The following is an 18,715-nucleotide window of genomic DNA, read 5'->3' on the forward strand; positions in this document are numbered from 1 at the left end:
GCCTGCTCGAGGCAATCGACGAATAACAGGATGATGAAATGAAATGAAAAGAACTTTACTAGAAACAAAATTTAACCCCATTTAAAAAATTGGTGACCTCTTTTTGCCCAAGAAATTTTTATGCAATCCTTGTATAAGGATACACAAAAAATATTTACTGATAATAAAGCATATTTAATTTGAAACATATTTTTCATGACCCCCACATTGTTATGCAACCCATTTGGATCACAACCCACAATTTCAGTTACTTACTTCCAAATGACAAAAGGCCTCCAGGAGCACAGTCACCCTCAGTAAGAGCCACTGACTGCTTCAGAAGTGAGCAGGGACGCAAGGGCCTTCTGAGCCGTCAACGCACTATTAGAAGCTTCAGATGGGAGTGTGTGTCATCTTTATTCTGATTAGCATGAGCACACTGCCATCTTCCCTCCCTTCTTATCATCGATCTGATAGTCTTAAGATTTTTTTATTATTTTCATTTAGTTCATCTATTCAATTGTCTTTTACATATACCATTTGTAAATGAAAAGTACCTGGTGTTTCTATGCCCTGTTCATTTCATTAAGCATAATACCATCTACATCAGTAGTTTTTTTACAGTGAAATAGGAGAAAGATATAAAGGACCACTGAAGCATAAATAAAAATAACATTTATAATGCAACTGCTTTATATATATTTATATATATAATATCCCATTAGATGTTGATATTAGTACGAGATATTAATCAGCAATATCTTTTGCTCAGACATGCAGGAAATTCGTCCAGACTAGTCCCAGACTGGTGGTTGAAAACATCTGCTCTAAGTCCATACATGTTGCTTGTTGCTTTTTGTTTGTTTGTTTCGGTGTTTGGGCTATACCCGGTAGTGGTCAGGGCTTAATCCTGACTCTGTGCTCAGGGATCACTCCTGGCAGGTGCAGGGGGCCATATGAGGTGCCAGGGATCAAACCCAGGTCGGATGCATGCAAGGCAAATGCCCTACCCACTGTACTACTGCTCCAGCCCCCATACATGTTGTTTTAAAGTTTTAAGCAACTTTCTTTAAAGTTGTTAAGTATTACATCATATGTGCATGTATTCTAAATATTTTTTCCTTTGTCAGTTGTCACTCTTCACAGAATAGATGTAGAAGGAATGTACCTGAACATGACAAAGTCTATATATGACCAACCTACAGCTAAAATAATCAAGAGAAAAAAAATAAATTCTATTCTTCTAAGGCCAGAAATAAGCCAAGGATGTCCAATTTTATCACCATTGCTCAACATAGTATTGGAAGTCCTTGCCTTAGCTATTAGACCAGAAGAGAGTATAAATTAAATTCAAATTGAAAAGGAAGAAAAATTAACCTATAATTATTTATGGGTTTGTGTACTTGATTCAGATGAATGGTTTACAGTTTGATCATTTGGACATTGATCAATAATAGTCACATTACACGTCATGTTCCTAGGCAACTATAATACAGCATATTTTTCATACTCTCTAAGAATGATTAAACATACACAGCTGTTTTTTCTGTTACTCTGATTTTAAAAGATTCTTATTAAAAATAAATAATTAAATATTCCTATTTTACAGAATTTGGAGAAAGAAGAGTTTAAGAGTTTGCAGTTACTGCATTTTGAGGCCAAATTTTAAGCCAAGATGCTGCAGAGTTCAACCCTAGGGAAACTTCTTCCGATGACTCTTGCTGTTTCTTGGACAATCATTGACCAGGTTTCATTCAAGTCCAGTCTCCTAAATTTGCCCAAGGATAAATACAAGCCTGGGACAAATATTTTAATAAAAAAGAAAGAAGACTAGTTTTCAGGGCTGACCAGGCTGGGACACTGCTTGCATTTCTAAAAATCCTGATCATTTCACAACTGACCCATTGATCTTAATCTTCAGGTCATCTTGAAAAACGCCATATGAGTTTGGATAGAGCAGCCCACTGTGTCAGTTGTAGTTGGAAATGTTTATTCTGGACAAGAATGTAATGCTGGAAGTAGGTAAAGAGATAAGCACTATTCAGTACTGGTATTGCAAATCATAATGCCCAAAAAAGAGAGAAAAAGAACGAGAGCAAGAGAGAGGGAGGGAGGGAAGCGGAAAGGGAGCGAGAGGGAGAGAGTGTGTGTGTATGTGTGTGTGTGTGTGAGAGAGAGATAGACAGAGAGAGAGAGAGAGAGAGAGAGAGAGAGAGAGAGAGAGAGAGAGAGAAGGAAAGTTTTGGGATGTGGCAGAAAGGAAAGAAGAGAACTGAGGTTTTCTTTTTTGTTTGGTTTTTAGACTGCACTTGGTGCTCAAGACTCACTCCTGACTCTGTGCTCAGGAATCACTCCTGGTGGAGAACAGGGGATTTGTTTTGGTTCTAGTTTTATCGCTATTTACCAACTTAAAGTCTGATGTGGTCCTATTTGTTTATTTTTTACTTTTTTCCCCTTGCCTTAGAGTAGAGTCCCCAAATAAATTTCTGAGGTTGATGTCTAAAAACTTTTAAAAAAAGAGAGAGAAGGGAACTGAGGACTTTGGTGTTGGGAAATGTATACTGGTGGAGGGAAGGGTGTTGGAACATGGTATGACTATAAAATTGTGAATAACTTTAACTGTGTATAAAAAATTAAAGAAAAAGTAAAACCCCATATTTGTGAGAGATGAGAGATTTTTCTTGTCTAAGTACTGGAAAATTTGGAATGCTCTTTCTATGGATACTTGCATGAGACTGAGTGATCAAATTTAACATTGCTTTGCAAGTACTTGAAAACCTGTAAAGTACTCACTGACTCAGCTGTCAATGTTATTTTTGCATGTAGAAACATTCACTTTTACCAGGTTATTGTGAACGCTTGGTGCAACTTTAAAAAGCCTGTAATGCAATGGTTTCCCCTGGGCCAGTTTTCCTTTCTCTTAAGGACATCTACTTTGCAGACACTGAGAGTGTGAACACTGGGGACAGTGAGTCAGAGGAAAAACAGAATGGGAAGTCCCCCTAGAGATGCTATTATGTTCTCTGTGTGCTTGAGGAATTCTCAAGTATCAGGGACATGGGGAAAACATCCTAGTAGTTCCTAGTCTTGGCATCTGCCTAGGTAGCAGTCAGACACACAGAAGATAAACCGGATTGTGAATTCTCCAGACCTCTGGGCAGCAGCCTAGACTACAGTGGGTGATTAGGTTCTGATTCAGCCTCCCACTAGCTCCCACTTACCTGAGCTTGTATTCCTAGAATCATTTCTGACTCTACAATCATCCAATTACCTCTAATTTTACTCCAAGTTCCACTGCTGGGAATATTTATGAAAACTGTGTAAACTGCATTATCTAAACCTCTTCACCCATCTCTTCTTCCCAGTTCCAGTGATTCCAACAGAAACTGAGCTGGAAGCAGAAGTCCAGATCCAGCTTCATGACTGAAACCAACCAATCCAGGCCAGCAGCCAGTCCAGGAATGCATATACCTCCCCGAGGGTCTCCTGAAGATAAATCTACATAGGGAAGCTACACATGTCACGCCTCATACTCATTGCACATTATGAACACTTGGCGGGGGGGTTCAAGGAAATATGCGACTAGCAGAGAGCTTTCTTCAGAGATGCTGTTGAGTTGGCCTAGAGCAGGTACTGTCATGATCAAGACACCCAGCATAAGGGGATGCTTTCTTTCTTCCTAAAAACTGGTGTGCTTTGTCCTCAGGGATAATGTACATATGAAAAATGTTTTTTTAAATCAATTTTCCTGGAAACTAAATTTATGACTGAGTAGAAGTCATAAATTGTGCTAACTTTTGATCTGGTGTGCCTTGTATAGACTCATTCTACTTTTAGCTTTGGATTTTATTTGAATTTCCAAAACTTAAAAACAATTAATGAGCATTATTTTTTAGAATTCTGAATTTCTATACACATGAGGTGGGTCAAATAAAAACAAATTGGGCTGGAGATAAAGTATAGGGGTTAAGGGTAAGACACTTGCCTTGCACGTGATTACCACCACCCTGGTTCAATACATGGGACCACATATGATCTCATGAGTACCAAGAGTGATCCCTGAGCACTGCTAAGAGTGGTCCCTATCCCCACCAAATAATCACATTGATATTGATTTTCCTCACCCGCACAGTTTTATTTATTTATTTTTATTTATTTATTTTTTCCCTTAAATTTTTATTAGTGAAACACCATGAGGTAAAGTTGTAGACTTACAAACTTTTGTGTGCGGGTTTCAGTTATACAATGATCGAATACTCATCCCTCCACCAGTGCCCATTCTCCACCACCACTGATCCCAGTAACCCTCCCACCCCCATGCCCCTCATCCCACCGCACATCTGTGGCAGGGCACCCCCTTTTGTTATCTCTCTCCTTTTGAGCTCCCACACAGTTTTAAAGGCATCAATTTCAGAATGTAACTGTGAGGACCGAGAAAAAGGAAGCACACATATAAACATGCTTAGGCAATTGGTCAAACAGTGCTTGTTCCAGGTTTCTATTAAAGAAATGTTTAAGTATATATATGTATATTATGTGTGCATGTGCGCGCACGCGTGTGTGTGTGTGTGTGTGTGTGTGTGTGTGTGTGTGTGTGTGTGTGTCTAATATGTTCTCATTGAAGGAAGTTAGGCATTTTCAGGTCACAGATTACACTGTACTCAACTGAGGCATGTGAATATATGGAGAATAAACAACCCAATCAGTCAGCTCAGGGCAGAAATGCCATCACCACATTATGTATGACTGGAAGTATCTTTTGACAAACGAATAGCCTTCAGATATTTCAAATTAATGCCCTTGGTTGCCTCAGCTAAAGGGCAACAAATCGAATTCATCAAGAGTCTGGAGAAGAAAAGAATGATGGTAGTGACAACAAGGCTGCCAGCATTGGGGGCAAATACACACCTATGTCCCAGACGTTTGCACTGACCCTCAGGGATGTGTAGTTTGACCTAAAACAGTTTCACTTCTGCAAAATAGGGTTAACACAGCGAAGCCCAGGCCTACTGGGAAAGGGTAATTTCAAATCTCTTGAGAGTGACAAGATCACTGTTAGTAATGGTCCAACAAGAGCAATGCTATTATCACACAACCAGGTCCCATAGGGCAGGCATGGAGGCTGCAAGATTGAAAAAGGAAGTTTCTGCCAATTTTTGCACAGCATATTACAAGCAAGCATATCCCCCGACATCTTCTCTGCAGTCCCCCTGGCCCATCACAGAGGACAACTGCCCGATGCCTCAAGTCACATCATTATTTGAGCCCCTTTATGGTCTTGAAAAAAAGAACATCAAAAAAAGCTTAAGATTTGCTTAGGGTCATGGAATTGCTGAAAGAGTAGACAGAGTTTTAAACTTGCTTGTATTTCTCTAAGAATTTTTTTCAATTGTATAGAAATCAAAACTGCACATTCATAGTGTTTAATAATCTTCTTCTTTCTCACTACAATCACCATGAGACTGCTTTGGTGTCATGATCTCTTTATCACAAGGAACAATGAAACTAAACACAAGAGCTATTCAGATATGCAAGGCTATATACTTTCTAATTATGGCTGTTTTACTCTTTGAATAGAATGAAGCAGGTGAAGGAGTCTGAAAAAATATGGTAACATCCTTTGATACAATGATTATTTATCCAGGAATTTGTCTTATTCCAAAATATAACAAAGAATTATGCACAAATAACCCCAATTCATTGCTATTCTCAACTATCACTGTCATTGTCCTCCCATTGTTCATCGATTTTGCTCGAGCAGGCCGAGTAACGTCTCCATTTTGAGACTTGTTGTTACTGTGTTTGGCATATTGAATACGTCACGGGTAGCTTGCCAGGCTTTGCAGTGCGGGCAAGACACTCTCGGAGGCTTGCCGGGCTCTCCAAGAAGGGCAGAGGAATCGAATCCGGCTTGGCCAGGCTGGCTGCGCGCAAGGCAGATGCCCTACCACTGTGGTATCGCTCCAGCCCTGCCATTCTCAACATAAAAAAATAAAGTAAAAGTAAGTAAACTGTGCTAGATTCACTCTAAAATATGCTGCTACTGAAGTGATATTAGTTTGTTTTTATTTTATTTTATTTTAAATAGGACTTTTTTATTTGGGGCAGAGAGATAGACTGGGTAAACAGCTTCAGTTTCTGGCACTGTATGTATATGGTTCCTCAAGGAGCACTAAGCCACAGAGCCAGGAGTCAGCCCCAAGTACTGTCAATTGTACTGAACAAAACAAAGCGGGATAGTGCTTCTAACTAATGTTAAACAAACCATAGTATAATGTCAAATATAGTAGTGTATGGCCTTATGGTGTAAAACCGGGTAGTTAAAGAGGCCTCAGAAAATAGCAGGCATGAGTGCAGTAGTATGAGAGATTCTAGTATTTTTATACTTTTATATATGACTTAGGGGGGTCTATCCCCAGGTAGAATGTACTTACAATACTTGACCAATGGATCAGTGGTTAAGTGCTAAGGCCCAATGATGCACCCCAGTGGGGATCTCTAGGGCTATAGTTGGTGATGTTTCGGAGGTCGGGCGGTATAAGAAATGAAACCCAGGTCAGATACATGGCAGATATGTACCTTTGCCACTCTCTGTGCCTACTTCTCTTTATTTTTTAAAATTAGCAAACTATGGTTTTGTTTCCTAAAGGGATACAAAAATATTATTTCCGTGAATGAAAGACCATCACACACTCATTGGCAAATGTAATAATCCGGCTGAAAAACTGCACAGGAACAATACAAGGAGTTGGCCCAGATCAGAGTGCTGTATGTGTAAAATGAAGGGTATCCACATGAGGAAGTCCCTCTTAGTGGCTGGTTTGAGGGGGCCATTTGTATACAAACCACTTGTATGCCCAACAAACAGTGCTAATGATCAATCTCTCTTCAGACTCCATATTGGTCTGGGGGACACAGGTGGCAGTATTCAGGGCTTACTCCTTCCTCTGCACTCAGGGATCACTCCTGGAAGTGCTTGGAGAACCATATAGAGTGCCAGGAATTGAACCTGGGTCAGCCACATGCAAGGCAAGAAGCTTATCTGCAGTACTATCTTGCTGGCTCTAAAAGACTCCTTGTATTTGTGGCTTGAGAGAAAGAAAATATTTCCAAAGTAGTTATTTCAAAAGAAAAAGAAAGGGATTTTGGAACTTTAAAACTTAGACTATAACACCATATCTAAATAAATCCATATATCTGAGCTAATCTTTGTAAAATCTAGAGATAAACTGAACACATGAAAACTAGCCTAGTTCCATGAATGTGGATTTCCTTTCCCTCTCTGGGCTTCTGATAACCTATCCACCTCATTCTTCAATGTCAGAAAGAATCTCTGACATGTGATATTCTATGCACATCTTCTAGAGTACAGGCAAAAGCAGTTAGGACCTGGAATTAATGTGCTGTCTAGAGGAATACAAGAGAGGTAGACAGCTGAGTGATTTTGGGAAGCCCCACATCTGGCAGAGAACATGAACAACAACATAAAGCATTAAAAGAAAGAGATGACAGCCTTGTTGATTTTTAAATTTCAACCAGTGAGGTCAACTCAATATTTTTATTTGGTAATTAGACGAACATACAAGTACTTATTCATTACTAGATGCTGGGGAGAGATTATGCATTGAGGAACTGTCAGTATCATCTGTGCAATAAAGACTTACAATAGACACATCTTGGATTTATTAAGAGTAGGTTAGCATATTATGTTTTACATGAATTTAAATGATTTATTTTTGTATTTGGAGATGTGATGCTATGGTACCTGAATAGTCTGTTTAGAGAAATCCACATCATAGGAAACCAAACACTCTTCTTTAGAACAGACAGCCATTATTTAGCCCTATGATAACAAATGCAAAGTGGAACTCACATTTTTTTTTCTGCTAGAAACAGTTTTTAATCACAGAAATACATTCACTCACTGCAGTAAAACCACACCAAGTTTGCTTTATCAACTTCCTTTTAGGAGAGCATCCTCAGAACACAACCAGAAATCCCTTCCTTGTTCCTCCAGAAAGTTATTCATTTGGCATGATTTGGATTGAGATTTAGGAATTCGGTTCTGTTCGCTTCCTTTCTTGAGTATTTTAAAACATTTTTAATATTTTGGATACGTCCTACAGATGCAGCTGAAGGGCAGCAAATGTAAGGCTGAAGAGATGAGCTGATATATCCACTCATCTTATGGCAAGTTCCCTTATTTGGAAAGTCTACAAACCAATGGTAATGCATAGCATTCAAAAGAGAAAACTCCTGTAACAGCAGAATATCTCTCTGCTATATGTAGAGAAAATAATAAGAGCGTTATGTTAGCTCCAAAGGGGCCCACCTTACTTTAGAGAATGGGTCTCCCTCAAGGGTCTCATTTTTCCTGCTTCATTTTCTCTAAATATTTCCCCCTCGCCCATCTCCTTTGGCCCTGACATTTCCTCAATTAGATATATCAGAACAAGACACTCTGGCTTTATTCCATTACTATGGGTTTTCATTTGCCATAAAGATGCTAAGAGCAAAATGACTTGCTGAGACAGAAGCAAAATAAAGAATTTGCAAAGGGCAGAAAAACAAGGGAGAGGTTGACAGAAGAGCATGAAAAGGAGAGGGTGTTTAAATTAGGTAAAGTGGGGTGGGGGTGGGGGAATCTGGCTGTACAGTGGGTACCAGAGCTGATAAAAACTGAACTGAGTTCTACAAATAAAAATAGAAATATTTTAAAAAATTTTACAGCATATAAAATTGTATAAAAATATTAAAGGAAGACAGAAAGGAAAATGTGTACTTTACAGATCTAGTCCTAGAATCAGATGCTGGAGGATACCCATGGTCGTAGATTTTCACTATCAATTTATGTATATTGGCATGTGACTGTTTCTGACACATCACATATATATCCACTCAACGACAAGGACACTGTTACTCAAATCCCTATTCTTTGTATGATACATATGACAGAGCAGCAAATATACAACTATGTGTTTTTCTCCTGGCAATCAATTTCAAGACTATTTGACAGTTATAGTTTTAAAAGGCTTTATTTTTCCCCCAAGAGGCAAAAGTTACACACATGTTTTTAAAAATTTCTTAATTTATTTTTTGGGTAATAGGTTTTAAGTGAGTTATCCTGAACCATGATCTCACCAAGTAATGCATCGTGAGTTTGGAAGTCACCTCCCATGGAGATACAAGGGTAGAGAGGTCCTGGAGCTCAGTGGTCTGTTACCCCAGTATTTACCCTACTGAAGGGTATTTACCAGTATTTGGGCTGGAGCGATAGCACAGCGGGTAGGACCTTTGCCTTGCATGCAGCCGACCTGGCCAACCCAAGTTTGATTCCTCCATCCTTCTCGGAGAGCCTGGCAAGCTACCGTGAGTATCTCGCCTGCACAGCAAAGCCTGGCAAGCTCTCCATGACGTATTCATATTCGATATGCCAAACACAGTAACAAAAAGTCTCACAATGGAGACGTTACTGGGCCCGCTTGATCAAATCGGTGAACAACGGGAGAACAGTGCTACCCAGTATTTACCTCCCCAAAGGATGCTGACTAAGAGAGAGAGAGCTGAGAAGCCCCACTCAGTGCCTCTGTGGTCCCTCCCAGCCACCAACAGTATCAATTCACTTCTGCTTGGAGATAGAAGCTATGATAAATGTGAATTTCAAATGCCAAATCCAGTTGCTTTTGGGAAATACCAGAAAAATGGCTGAAGTGAGGAAATTATTTGCAGATCAGGAATTGATGCTGAAATGAACTTTCATGACTCTTGCAAGCCAGATCTCCCATTGTACCTCACTCGTATCTGGGCATGAAACCAACACCTACCTTCAATGAAACAATTTTAGCTTATTACAAACTATCCTAGGGTAGTGTGCAGTCTTTTAAAAATGTCCACTAAGACCATCCAGAGGCCACTGAAATCTTTCAGGGGCCTACTTCCCATTTTTCTCACCTCCCTGGACTGAACTCCACATCAAATGTACTCTGTCAAAAGTCCTAGATGGGGCTGCTACCATTGTAATTCACATGTCACCTCTTTGCCTACAAGTTATCTTTGGTGAAAGGAAACCTCAAAAGCTGAAACCTAGTTCTGGAAGGTAATGGGTCCTTTGATTCTCAGAATGATATTTTCACATAAAATCTGTGGCTCATTCTAATTTTTGTATCAAGTTCATTTTCTAAGAGACAATGAAGCTAATAGTCAATGATTGCTATTGATGAATTACAATGATTGCTCTCCATTTATTCACACATGTGATCAAATATAACATTGCTATTGAAATAGTATGTTCTTTGATATCTAATTTTGCTATATTCAGTGCTATACTAACCACAATAGTCACAGAGAAAAACAAGACAATGATTTTCTATATTTCCTATATAGGACCTCCTATTTTCTCCCCAAGAGTGTATTAGTATTTTAAAAGTTTCAACTTGGATTATAAGTAAGTCCACGGGTATTTCATAAAAATGTTTGTTATCTTCCCTTTTGAAAAACTACTCCCAGAAAAATCTTGCTTTGTTTTTCTAAAATCTAAGAGTTAATGATGGCAAGTTTGAGTGTTTTGTTTTTCATCAATGGAGTTCTAACAGTTTCTCCTAAACTACCGACAATTCCCCATTGCTTATCATAAACTGAAGGTTATGTCCACACTTACTTAGTTGTCATCTGCTTCACCTGTATGGCAGATGTTGAGTAAAATAACAGGAAAACTGGAACTTTGTTTGCACTTGCGTGGGGAGTGAGACCCAGCAGCACATTTTTTTGTGTTTCCTGAACGTGGTCTCAGAGTCAGTCTCTTTGTGGGGGACATGCAGCTTGCTGCTCCCGCGGGGAACTGTCGAGCCCTTCAAATCAGAGCAAAGTGTCCAACTGGAAAAATAAACTTTCCTTGATCCCCCAAACTCCCTTTATTTGGGTTAGTTGCTATAATACAACATAAGCATTTATTTCAGAATCTCCTCTATCTCATTGTGAAAGATATTTTGTGCTTCTGGTTTTGTTTTTGTTTTCTCCCAAACTCCATGGGACATGCCATGAAGTCATTTCTATTATGTAAGCTTCTGTTCAGAAGCTAAGAATAGAAGAACATATATTCCACATTCTAGCTATCTTTGGAAAAATTATCTATAAAAGAAGTGATTTTAAAGGACCACAGTCTTACTCCCAAAACATAGATTACAAAATTGCTCTCCATCTTTTTATTTACTTGTTGGCTCACATCCTGTGATAATTTCACTCTTCAGTTTTTCACAATTACAAAAGGCAGGGTTCCAGGTGGAAAATATAATAAAATGGCTTTAATTCTGCAAATGAAATGAACAGGTGCACCAGATTATTCTTTGGTTCTCAGATGTTTAGGTAACATTTTATTGTTTAAGTAGATCAGGTCCTTAATGGGATCCTGTCAGATGTTACCAATAGTTTTTTTTTTAATTCCAAGAAAGGAATTGACAGTGAAAAAAATACCTTTGAATTTAACATGTTAGAAATGAGTCCCTTGCCCACTGACATGGCTATCAGGGCTTGTAACCTAAGAAAGATTGATGAATAAAAGATGGACAAACACAACTCCCAAAGAGTGGGTGATGATACCACAGAAACAAAGCACAGACAAAACCTGGATGTGAGAATTGTTTGGTGACATGAGGACTCAAACTCAAGGGCCAAATCCACTTGTCAGTTTCCATCAAAGGACACTTGGAACTTGCATCAGGGATGGGAATGCTTTTACTGCTTTCCCACATAGCATTAACCTTTTGATTTTTTTTTTATTTTGCTTTTTGGGTCACACCCGGCGATGCACAGTGGTTACTCCTGGCTCATGCACTCAGGAATTACTCCTGGCAGTGCACGGGGGACCATATGGGATGCTGGGAATCAAACCCAGGTTGGCCGCGTGCAAGGCAAACGCCCTACCCACTGTGCTATCGCTCCAGCCCTCAGCATTAATCTGTCACTCTGCTGTTTAACCCTTGTTTTCTCTGTGACCGTGGAACATGGCATAAAAGGCCATAATCTGTGTGGTCGAAGCATGTGTACCATAATGTTATTCCCCTTAGAGGAAGCTACTTCAAAAGCAGAAACCACAAACATGTGAGCTAGAGCTTTGGAAATACTATTCTTCCAGCACTGACTGGGAGTCATTAATCTAATGTTTCATCAGCTTCCGTATCAATTCAAACATTTTTTAAACAGAGAATTTTGCAATTTTACTCAGTGTGCCCTCTAAACACTTTCTGAGAATGAAAAAACAAAAGATTTACACAGAGATTTTGTTTTCTCACATTGATAATTACTGGCAGGGTTCTGTACTAAATTCCCTTCCCATTCTTTATCATTTAATGAATGAATGCCAAGCAAGTTCGTCTTTAGTGGTGCTAGAAAAAAATGGCTTATTCCTATTTCCTTTTCAAACATTGTTTAGTCTTGTTTGATAAAATACAAAAGGGAAGTTGGCTTTCTATTGTGACTGGCTGCAAAGCAGTTAAGTAGAAAAATACAGAATAGAAATGAGGTAAAAGATTCTGGCTCTAACGTTAAGAATTGGCATGCACTTGCTGGATTCTGTTCCTAACAGATTTATCTCACCTCAAAAAACATCATTTGCATGTCCTATGGACTGGGTGAAGGTCATAGGCATATTTTCTATGACTAGCATAGTGTTTTAAGTTTCTGAATTAGTTACCAATATTTTCAAATCTGGAAAGGGCTTATATAAACTCCTAGGTATCTACAATACCCCTCCTATGGAGTACGGAGCTTGTAACTGACTACCAAGTGCCATTTTAGGTCCATACATTAATCACCATCCCTCCTGCTCCTCCACACTCGCTGACAACACAGTCCATTGTGAAGCCATTGCCACCACCATTCTGGATTTATTCATCTATTTGACCACAGTTATGGTCAGAAAAGCAGGGTGGGGAAGGCAACAGGAAAAATGGTTATTAAGAAGCGAAACATCAAGTTCTCCAAAGCATCCTGTTTAAATACCAATATGCCACTGTGTATTCTGTACGATAGATTCATTTCTTCAGAACATTCTGTTGGGGGATACTTTAGTGACACAAAAGTTCTTGTAAACTATCGACATGGTCTCCTATTTGGCTGAAGATATAGTATTTTTTATTATTAATAAAAGGATCAAACTTTTTTTGTGCTTAGTAGAAATTTAATTTGGCAATAAGGCAGACACTTTATCTGTTTTTGAACTTAATCTCTTCCTACTACTAATCCCCTTCCATCACCAGCATCTTAATGTGATTTACTCAAAGGTTTTTCTGTATATCACAACCACATTTAAAGAATTGGTTGCATCCAAATCATAGCACTTCGGATCCATGAAATTACACTGTACTTACATTCCACTGATTTCCATTTTTTTTTTTTGCTTTTTGGGTCACACTGGGCGATACACAGGGGGAGTTACTTCTGGAGGTGCTTGGGGGACCATATGGGATGCTGGGAAATCGAACCTGGGTCGGCCACATGCAAGGCAAATGCCCTACCTGCTGTGCTGTCGCTCCAGTCCCAATTTCCATTTTTTAAATTCCATTTTGTTTTAGGGGCGATCTTTTTTATTCTCTTTCCACACTACATCTATTCATCTTATTTTTTATTTGTGCTATTAATTTCCTACCTCATTTTTCTCAAGACTCATTAAAAGGAAAAGAATTATGTAACATTTTTCCAGGATAAGAATCCCATTAACACTTTCCTGAATGGAAGGAAGAACGGTTAAATCAAACCAACAACAGCCAAAAGAGGATCAACCAGTGGTAGAAGTTATGACTGTTGCCCAACAAAACATAGGGATTTCTATCTGATTACTGTGGCCAGCAGAGAAACATTCAAACTCATATTAATGAATCCAAGCATAATTTAACATCAAGAAAAGAATCCTACAATATAATCTCCCTGTTTTCAAAAACCAAGAAAATCATGTTATATAAACGGAACAAAAATCGTAAGAACAAAATTTTAAATGTGAGGGGAAATTAGAGACAAAGTATATTCCTGACTTGGGAAAGGAACAACCAGAGACTGTAATAATCCTTTTGGCTGTGATAAAGGCCAGCTTGGCTGTCTCCATCAGTAGTAGTCAGCTCAGAAAGGAACAACATTGAAGGAAATTGACATCGACAGTAATGACATGGTGATTACTGTGTGTGTGGCTTTTTCAGGCCTCTCTCAGCACATCTCGGATGTCCATTCTCATGAGGCCAGACAGGTGCCTTGAAAGCCAGGGCATTAGCAAAGGATTTTGAGGAAGTACCTTCATGTTTTATTTCAGTTTGTGCCAAAAAAAAATCAAGTTGTGTTGTTTTCTCAGGGAAAAATCCCCCAATATCTAAGATCCCAAACCAACACCCAGGGACTCAGTGTCCAAGAGGGGATGGCATGAGAGAAGGCAAAGTGTGGGGGCTTGTTTTTGAAAGTTGAACACCTTTCTCAGATAGAGGTCTTTGTGGAAGAAGGAGAAGAATGAAGAAGCTCAGCTAAAATGATGCAAGACATTGTGGCAGCCTCTTTTATTGTATATGAGGTGTTTATTACTCTTCTGAATCTGAAAAAAGAAAAAGAAAAAGAAAAGTGTCAATTCTGCCTTTCCCCCCACCCTCCACCCTCCAATTCTGAGGAGAAGAAAATGTGAGGAACAAAAAAAGGAGATGGGTCAATTCAATATTTCTGATTACAGTTACTACTCTTGTAACAAGATCATTTTATTCCTACAGGGAAATATCTCAACAGTTACATTTCAAATCTTGGTAGTGATAATCTACATTGGATTACAAACATCTGCCTCATGCAATATGTATATTAAAATACCTTATTTTCAATCAGGATGAAAGTGATCTGGCCGTTTTGCCTCAGGGGGTCAGTGAAAAATTTTTTTCATCGATCCCTATCACTTCATACCAAAAACAATTCCTTTCTCAGAAGTCTTATCCAACCCTCAAAAGGTTTTTTTCATCAAGTTTTAAAATATGACCCAAGGGAAATCTTTGTGCAGATGGATAAATTACATATATTTTCTATTTCAAGTGCTAGGTGATAGTGGAGACAAAAATGAAAACATGACTGACTTAAATGGAAATAGAGAATACTGGGTTTTCCTTTCACACCCCATGTGCGTCAATGGCTTGGGCAGAAATTTTAAAAACAAAATAGAAACAAAACCTACTCTGCTGCTGCTTCCTCAAAAGAGTTGCATATTCCACACGTCATCATGCTTTAAGGTTAGAAAAGGTCCCTCCTGTTCTGAGTTCCAAACTTTATGTCCCAAAGCTTAAACTTTCAGAAAAATAACACTATCAGTTATAGCAAAGCCAGGAGTCATTAGAGGACAAGATAAGTGGCCAATTTTCCTCAACAAGACTTAGCTGAAATTAGGTGGTACACTAATGGAGAAATGTGCAAGCTCTTTCTTATCTCCTCTAAGTAAGGTCAATTCTCAATTTTCTAGGGGCCATTGACCCAGGCCTCCTGCTGTCCCCCTTTTTTTTCTAGTATTGGGAACAGTCTCCCTCCATTAGCACCCTCACCCATTTTGGAAAAAGAAAAGTGAAAAACTTCTGAGTAGTCCCTTTACTCTGTTATGAGCATGGCCAGGGAAGGACACAGTAATTAGCTAGACTGGACCTCAGTCACAGATCTTCCAAGACTTCCTGAACACTTGCTCCCTCTCTGAAGTAAGCTTCTGATTCTAAGTCTCTTAGGGTATTTACTCAGAGGTGCCTAGTATCTGAGCTTTCTGCTAGAAATCTTCTCCCCACATTCTTCAAGAGAGAGATAGTATAATTTATCTTTCTTACTCTCCTTGCAATGCCTGATGCACAGGCAGGTGATCAATAAATTATAATGGAAAGAAAGTGAACTGAATAAATACGTGACAATGGGATGGACAAAGGTATAACGAAGAGTAGAAAGCCCCTATTTACTCTTTTCTAATCTTTACCTCTAGAGCATGAAATAAAAGTCGAAAAGAAAATAATAAACACATTGGTTTTATATTCTATTCCATATCAAGGTATGTCAAAATTAATATTTCCACTTAGCAACAACAAAACCACCTGTTTTTTAAAGGGGAAGAAGCCTGGATAGACATTTCTCCAAAGAAAACATAAAGATGGCCAACAGGCATACACAGAGATGTCCATCATTACTGTGAGAGAAAATCAATGATTTCAGTGACCAATCAGTGGGAATACAAATTGGTGCAACCACTACATAAAACAGTACGGAGATTCCCCCAGCATTAAGAATGGATTTGCCATATGATACAGCTAATCTGCTTCTGGGTATTTATTCAAAGAAGCAAAAACTTGAAAAGATATATTAAATTCTATGTTTACTGCTTCTTTACTGACAAATAGTTACAACATGGAAACAGCCTAAATATCCATGAACAAATGAATGGATAAAAATAATATGACATATATATATAGGCAATTTAGAAAGAAGGATGAATTTGTGCCATTCATGACAACATGAAAGACTTTAACATTATTAAACTAAATGATATATCAGATGAAGAAAGAACAAATAGGGCCACTGAGATAGTACAGTGAAGAAGGTCCTTCCTTGCACATAATCATCTCTGGCACCTTATGTTGTCCCCAGAGTCAAAAACTTGAGCATCACGGGTGTAGCACCCAAAACTAAAAGAACAAATATTGAATGATTTTATTCATATGTGAAATAAAAAGAAATAAAACAAGCAGACATATAAAACAAAAATAAAGTTTTAGATGCCAGAAACAAACAGATTACTCGTTATCAGAGTGGAAGAAGATTGAGGGGTGAGTCAAATGATATATTCAGATGCTGAATTATAATTTTTTACTCCTCAATTATTGACTATTATAAACTAATACTACCTCAATAAAAATCATTCTTCTACATGAGAAGAAATAGCCCCGCTGTACATGATTTTTGTACTGTTAATCTCCCAGAGAAGATCAACTCTCCAGACAACTTTGACAATTTGTAAATACGGTCTGCTCTATCTTCACCCCACACTTCATTCCTTCAACTTCAAATATTTGTTATGTGTTGATTTAGTCTTATTTATTCTTACTTAACAGTTATAAACATCTTAACCTAAAATGGGGGTGAAAGTAACAAAAATGAGGGACTGAATAGATAGTATGCTACAGGTCAACCAGAGTTTGTTCCCAAGCATCCCATATTGTCTCTACCACCAGAAATAATCCCTGAGTGCAGAGCCAGAAGTAAACCTGGAGCACAGCTAGGTGTAGCCCCCAAACAGTAACTACAAATGTATATACAAATAAAGATCTAAGGAAGAATTGGAGTGATAGCTCAGAGAGCTGGAACACAGGTCTTGCAGATACTAGGATAGTTGAGTTGGATCCCTGATACCACCTGGACCCCTAAGCATCCCAAGTATGTTCCTGGTCGTGCCCAGAACTATTTGGCCCTGAGAATGAACTATAAACCCTGCACAATCAGCGAGAGTAGAATGAGGAATGGACCATGGGCATCCTAAGCACTGCTGGAAAGTTCCCTCCTCTGCCAAAACTGAGGACCTGAAGATTAAATGTAAGGGTAAGAGGCCACTTTGAATTTGAGATACCTAGTTGTCTGTTACAGCTGTTCCAGTGACTGTGAATCTATGCAGGTATTTTGGAACATTACAAGGGAAGCTTTGTATTGGGTCCACCCTTCCCTTCTTTGTATTTCTTTTTGAATCATGGTATATATGCTATCAAGAGAACAGTGATGGTGTTAAACTTTCATTCTAACTTTGTTGCCCTCTCTTGTCTTTATATACTGTGGTGTCTTGTTCCAAAATTAAATTACAGGAATAAGCTATGTCTATACTTCTGTCCCACACTGCTTCTCATGGTCTCATAGTGCTATTATTATCTGAAGGGACAGTAGCGAGATATTGGTACTTCAGTGGTGAATGTAGTGCAATAACATTGTATTCTATTGCCTAAATAATACTACTGCTGTAATCCATGCTATATCAATAAAAGAAGAGAATTTAGTGCCAAATATTGAAGGAAGCATTTACAACACACCCAACTTATGTGTACCATGGCCTGCAGCATTATTTTATTAATTTTTAAAATCAAATCACCACGAGACAGTTAAAAAGTCACCCACTATTGGGTTGCAGTCATACAATGTTCCAACACCCATCCCCTCAATAATGTATATTTCCCACCACAAATGCCCCAGTTTCTCTCCTTCAACCCACCCCCACTCCCAATCTGCCTCTATGGTGCGCTCTCTCTCTCCTTTCTCTCTCTCTCCTCTCTCTCTCTCTCTCTCTCTCCCCCCTTCCTCCCTTTCTTCCCACTTTTGGTCATTATGGTTTGCAGTATTACCTATGCTATAAGGTAATATGTATATTCCTTTACCTACTTTCAGCACTCAATTCTTGTCCGGAGTGATTATTTCAACTGTCATTGTCATAGTGGTCTCTTCTCTAATGTAGCTGCCCTCTCCCTCACCTCCCTCACCAATTGTGGTAAGCTTCCAACTTTACACCAGTCCTCCTGAACCTTTTTTCTACTGTCCTTGGATATTTTTCTCATACTATGACTTTTTTTATATCCCACAAATGAGTGCAATTATTCTATGTCTATCTCCCTCCTTCTTACTCATTTCACTCAGCATGATGTTCTCCATGTCGATTTTATTAACAAGTAACTTAGGACACTAGCAGCTCCTACACTGCCTTGGTGAGTCCTGGTTTTGG

The 18,715-nt window shown here is 38.7% G+C and overlaps 1 protein-coding gene across 7 annotated transcripts in view; it reads right to left on the minus strand.

Moving 5' to 3' along the window:
- PDE1C (phosphodiesterase 1C) overlaps positions 1-18,715 on the minus strand; it is a 661,768-nt gene that overhangs the window by 25,695 nt on the left and 617,358 nt on the right. The window contains exon 19 of one of the 7 annotated variants that reach the window (XM_056117975.1): positions 7,524-14,548. The exons of the other annotated variants lie outside the window; for them this stretch is intronic. Coding sequence (XP_055973950.1) covers positions 14,535-14,548 — 14 coding nt within the window. The 3' untranslated portion in view covers positions 7,524-14,534. Of the gene's footprint in view, positions 1-7,523; positions 14,549-18,715 lie in introns of those variants that run through there. 7 annotated transcript variants of the gene reach the window in all.

This window comes from Sorex fumeus, unplaced genomic scaffold (genome assembly GCF_029834395.1).
Source record: "Sorex fumeus unplaced genomic scaffold, SorFum_2.1 ptg000037l, whole genome shotgun sequence".
NCBI lineage: Eukaryota > Metazoa > Chordata > Mammalia > Eulipotyphla > Soricidae > Sorex > Sorex fumeus.